At 38.3% G+C, this 6000-nt stretch overlaps 1 protein-coding gene across 1 annotated transcript; it reads right to left on the reverse strand.

Annotated features, from left to right (window-relative positions):
- Positions 1-2413: 2413 nt before the first annotated feature.
- LOC148917423 (uncharacterized) lies at positions 2414-4042 on the reverse strand. Its single transcript, XM_089053192.1, has 3 exons — positions 3839-4042; positions 3409-3534; positions 2414-2896 (listed from the first exon to the last, which is right to left on the reverse strand). The coding sequence occupies exons 1-3, from the start codon at positions 4029-4031 to the stop codon at positions 2580-2582; spliced, it is 636 nt and encodes a 211-aa protein (XP_088909318.1). The 5' UTR covers positions 4032-4042; the 3' UTR covers positions 2414-2579.
- Between the last annotated feature and the right edge of the window lie 1958 nt (positions 4043-6000).

Raw genomic sequence — 6000 nt, forward strand, 5'->3', positions numbered from 1 at the left:
CGTTCTGATGGGTCCATAGACCGTTATAAGGCTCGGTTAGTGGCACTTGGCAACAAACAGGAATATGGTCTCGACTTATGATGAGACCTTCGCACCAGTCGCCAAAATGACCACGTCCGAACTATACTCGCTCTTGCTGCATCCCAATCCTGGCCCTTACATCAAATGGATGTCAAGAACGCATTCCTCCACGGTGATCTCAAGGAAGAAGTTTACTTGAAACTTCCCTATGGTATGCCTACTTCCTCACCTAATGAAGTTTGCAAACTAAAACGTTCTTTGTATGGTTTGAAGCAGGCACCGAGAGTATGGTTTGAAAAGTTTCGCTCCACTTTGCTTGGTTTTTCTTTCACTCAAAGTCAGTATGACTCCTCTCTTTTTCTACAACGGACATCCATGGGTATCGTTGTCCTCCTTGTTTATGTGGATGATATTGTCATCACCGGCTCTGACTTGGAGGCAATCTCAGCGGTTCAAACTTTGTTGCATTCTACATTCCACATGAAAGATCTTGGTCAGCTCACTTATTTCTTGGGTTTAGAGGTGCATCATCGGCCTCATGGTCTCTTCTTGCATCAGCACAAGTACAGTCAAGATCTGGTTCAGTTAGCGGCCTCACCAACACTACTTCAGTTGACACCCCCATGGAACTTAATGTGAAATATCGACGTGACGACGGGGAGCTTCTTGAGGATCCTACTACCTATCGGAAGCTGGTTGGTAGTCTTATCTATCTAACCATCACCCGACCAGACATCTCTTATCTTGCATTCACACTGTCGGCAAGTTCATGCAAGCCCCAACGCATCTCCATCTATCTGCCGTTCGCCGCATCATTCGCTACATTCTTGGCACACCTAGTCATGGTTTATTCTTCCCTACGGGTTCTTCCTTGATGCTCCAAGCCTACAGTTGACGCCTGGCCGATTGGGCTGTTGCCAGCATACAGAAAATCTACTACCTGGTGGTGTATGTTTCTTGGTGATGCCCTTATCTCTTGGAAATGCAAGAAGCAAGACCACGTCTCCAAATCATCCACGAGGCAGAGTATAGAGCCATGTCGCCTGCATGCTCCGAGATCATTTGGTTGCGTGGTCTCCTCCATAACTTGGTTTCGGTCCTATTCATCCTACTCCACTACATGCTGACAACACTAGTGCCATCCAAATTGCAGCCAACCCCGTCTATCACGAACGCACCAAGCACATCGGTTGACTGTCACTCAATCAGAGAAGCCTATGATCATCAGGTTATCACCCTTCCACATGTCTCTACTACTCTGCAGATCGCCGATATCTTCACCAAATCCATGCCACGTCAGCGCCATCATTTCCTCGTTAGCAAATTGATGCTTGTCGATTTACCAGCATCAATTTGAGGGGGGATGTCAAAGGAAATCAGATTTAAATGCCAGCAGATTCTTTCATTAATTAGATACATGTATATGTGGTAGGTTAGCTATAATTAGATACATGTATATGTGGTAGGTGAGCTGTTTTCAGGGGCTGAATATCAGCATGTGTTCTTTCCTAATTAACTTGTATTCTGTCCATATAATGGGCAATTCTCGATGAATAGAGACACACTTTTCAAAAAGACTCTAAATTGTCAATATGAAGATAATATACGAAAGTTATACCACTTGGGAATGCAAGCAAAGCATACCCTAGGCCTATCAGCTCCAGATATAAATTATAATGCTCTTGATCAATGGCACAATCTTGCTACTTCATAACCCAAAAAATATTTTGCCTGAGATAAGGCGGCAATCACAATGGATGAAGCCGTTGTAAAGCCAGAAATGACAGAGTGGCATGAAGTGAATAATCCATTCTAGCCTGAACGGGCAAAGATTATTATGTAACTGAAACTAAGGTGATGATGATCCAAGGCCAAACCTAATTTTATGATGACTAGTACAAACAAGACCTAATTAATGTGGTGGTATGATTGATATAGGATTATTTATCTCCTGATTCTGGATTAGCTACGTACAATTACCAACAACATCATCATCAACAAGTTTGTATAAACTGCTGAGTGGCATAAGTTCCAAACTCATATGACAACTTGTACTGAAAGTTGGAAGTTTTAAATATGTACTTTGATTTTAGTATATAACTTTTATTTCAACTACTTCCAGAGGTTGTCGAAGCATCACTTGGCCTGGCCCTCATATCACATGCATGACACTGTGATAATATCTTTGAATGTATTTCCAACTCCATCCTTATTCTTCAAACATTGGTCATTCATGCCTAGTTTATTGTTTAGCAAGTCTTTAAATTAAAATAAAGTATACTAACCCCATAAGAGAAGAACAAAATGTATTGAGATAAAAACCACCTTTTACAGATGGATTGTATTCCCACATCTTCAAGCATAAGAATATAATAGACAATGACAATGCATCTGCTGCAAATTGCAATTCATTTGCGATAAAAACAATACAAGTTGTAGGCATCTAAATGATAGGATGCATGGCTAAACAAAAACGTGCCCCATTTTTGGCAAACAACATAAAAAAGCACTCCTTTCTCTTTTGCTTTAACTCTAGAGTACAATTCATTCTCTATTATCTACTCTTTTGGAGGACAAGCCTTGAAAGAAAAATAACCAGTATAAGGGTCGCACGTAAAAGAAGAATTCAAATTGCGTTGCGGGCACATATCAGGCCAGTGGTCATATGGCTTCCCACAGATTCTACAATCCATGAGGATTGCACGTCCACGGGTTTGGTGGCATTTGCCACAACATGAGTCTCTAAACCTACATCCGCATACAATACACTGAACCGAACAACCCTTGCCAAGAATTGCATTCTTTGGGACAACAGACTTGTAGGGGCACAGTTGTGTAATGTGATCATCCACCTTTAAACAATACATACATTCACCTGTGTGCAATTTGTAGACCGATTGTTAAATACAACAAAAGCAATAAAAATAATTACTTAGTTTTTTAATTTTTTTGGTTAATGAAGAAGATAAATCCCAAAAATAAGTATTGTGAGCACATGACATAGAATTTCAACAAATAAATTGATATTATGTCATAAGAAGAGATGAATAAATAAATAAATAATATATATATATATATATATGTGATGAAACATATGTAAATAGAGTATGCATCTTTTTTTAATATATATAATAAAAAACATACCAATAGGATTAGGATGGAGGAGGGAGGAGGGAGGTGGGAGGGCTATCTATTTCATTTTCTTTTGGTCTCTAAAATCAATAGGCCAACAAGGTTTTGCCTAGTGAAAAAGAGCCTTAATTTGCAGACTAGTTGTCTCAAGTTCAAAGCCACATGACAACTTTGTAGTGTGTGTGAGACACCTACCTCCCCCTTGTAGTTTATACTATGGCGTGTATCATAAATAAAAATAAATAACAAACATACCAGCAGGAACAGGAGGGTTCGGTTCCTTCAAAAAGTCAACATTTGGTGCTGCTTGGCTAGCAGAATAAGCTATAAGTTCTTCAAACCTCCTTTGTTCTGCAGTCTTTGGTTGTTTATGCTTGTTATCTGTTTGCATGCAATTATATTGTTAAATACAAAAGTAAAAAGGAAAAGAATGGGTAGTAGCGTCAAAGAAGTTAGAAGGAATGACATCGATCCTATTAACAAATAACAATATTATTAAATATCGGGTAGTATTCATCGTGCACACACAAAATAACTTGACTGGAAAAGATGAAACTGTTTCAAAAATTTGGGATAATATATACATCCTCAATTACATCAACAAAAGTAAAACGAAAACAACAGCTTCTATTTTCCAAAACCACACAAAGCCCAATAGTACCCTAAACCAAACAAACATACATACCCATTGACTTCAAAATTGAATTCCAAAGTGACTTATCGGTGGAATAGCCGACCCTCTCTTGCGGGGAAAGGTCCTTTCCCCCGCCGCCGTCCTTATCCAGGACCACCGATTGGCCAGCCACATTTGGCGAGCAAAGGAGAAGGTCCTTCGCAGAGCAGTTGTTATCAAGCACCATGTGGGAATCGAGCACCATGTGGGAAAGAGATTGGGAGGGATTTTAGGGTTAAGGGCTTGTCGTAGAGATGAGATTGTAAATACTGAGATTAAAAAGATTATATAGGCGTGGACAGGGCCTTTTTATTTATTTATTTATTTATTTATTTTCTCCCTTTAGAACCCAATGCACGCATCTGACGTCTTTAATAAGCATAATTCACGTATTAAATGTTTTTATTCTTTTATCATTATTATTTTTTCTCTAAAATTGTACACAGCAATTTAAATGTGTTTATGTTGTTTGTTTTGTTTCCTGTTTCGCCCTTGTTCTTTTTTTCCTTCCCTTTTTCTTAGGGTCGTATGGAAGACACGTCTTGGAAGGTTTTGGTACAAGATTTGATGTCAAAAGTTATCTCTGTTTTTGGTCTCCCCATCTTACTGCTTTTGTTCCTTTGGATCTTATTTTTATTTTGCATCTTTTTTCCAGCGTACTATCCCCAAAACAAAAGGGTAATATTTTTTTAATTGATTTCTTGAGGTTCAAGCATGGAAAGTCTTAGTTTATAGAGTAATATTCTTTTACTTCCTAAAACAACAATTCTCATCTATAAAAGGATGCCTACCGCTTGAACTTTTTCAAACTTACAGAACAACTTATCTTTCTTTCTCAACAGCAAATTGGAGAGCCGAGTTGAGTTGAACTTTTGTTTTGCATTATGGCTGAGACATATTCTACGACCAGTCAAGATTTCAAGGTTTGTGACATTGCCACTACTTATTAAAATACAATTATTATTACTTTCTGTCATACGTGTGTTAAATCTATATCTATCATACGTACTTACTAGCCTCTTGGTCTTTTTTTCTTATCTTTTAATTAGTTAATCATATAATATGCCAGCATGTACACATATATAATAGTATATACTTGGATGAGGCATATCCTTATTTTCTTGTCTTTTCTTATCTAATTTTTTTTTTTTTTTAATATTCAGGTAGAAGGATGGGGCACAACAAACATCGGTATTATTAGTAATAGAGGCTCTGAAGCAATAATTATTGGTGTCTATACAAGGGCTACAAATCCTAAAGGATTTATTTTGAATGAGGACGCAAAAAAAAAAATTCTATATGAAGAGTTGCAATGTACTGGCAACTATGGCGGGAAATTCCATGAATTGTATGAATATATTATGTAGTATGGATAACGTAATTGGACGTGCATGTGGGAACGTAGTTAATAATAGCATCCATCGTGCACCAGAAATAGCCCGTAGCTATACTGTTGACTGGTTTGAGAAATGTGGGCGTTTACTTGGGATGTCTACACCGTATGTTTTTGAGGAGTGTCTTATTATGGCTGGATGGGATGACGAAGATGTTCCTTATGTTTGTGATGTTCAACGTAATGGATTGACTTACGCAACCAGATCAGAAGAGTGCGTTGGATTTGTGAATGGAAGTGGCCATGAAAGGGTTCAGGCATACTTGAGCACTTGCGAGAAGGTAGTCCAGAGTTCAATTGAATTGTCACAAAATGTGATAAGGGGTTTATTATGCGCAACCCTTTTTGATGAAAATAGCGGTGGAAACTTGTGCATGTTCGAGGTTAAAAAAATGTTGAAGTGGTATATCATCGATCGGTTCTGGGAGCGCTTTTTGAATATTACAATGACCTAGTTAGTTATCTTTCCCACTCATTGTTCTTTATCGTGGAAACACAAAAATACCCGTATACACATGAAAATAATGTGAGATTGAACGATAGATTCAGAGTAAAATTTCCAAGATATTGGTAACGCAGATGATCAACTATATGAGCAGCTGAGAAGAGAAAATAGTCAACGTGCTGTGACTCCTGAAACTGAAGCTCTAATGGAAGAATTTGGTCTGGAACAATTTGAGTAAGATGTTATTTGGTTTGGTTTGCCAACATGGAAGTTGGTGCACGCTTTAGATATCTGGCAGCTACGCCTAGCACCTTGGGCATGCACTGCAAGAATAGT

Source organism: Prunus mume, linkage group LG5, assembly GCF_029339155.1.
Source record: "Prunus mume cultivar Tortuosa linkage group LG5, ASM2933915v1, whole genome shotgun sequence".
Classification (NCBI taxonomy): domain Eukaryota; kingdom Viridiplantae; phylum Streptophyta; class Magnoliopsida; order Rosales; family Rosaceae; genus Prunus; species Prunus mume.

Coding starts and splice junctions, on each gene's coding strand:
- LOC148917423 (XM_089053192.1), bottom strand. CDS start 4,031: ATGGTGCTCGATTCCCACATGGTGCTTGATAACAACTGCTCTGCGAAG. Junction 3,535..3,838: donor TTCAATTTTGAAGTCAATGG/GTATGTATGTTT, acceptor GCATGCAAACAG/ATAACAAGCATAAACAACCA. Junction 2,897..3,408: donor GAACCCTCCTGTTCCTGCTG/GTATGTTTGTTA, acceptor AATTGCACACAG/GTGAATGTATGTATTGTTTA.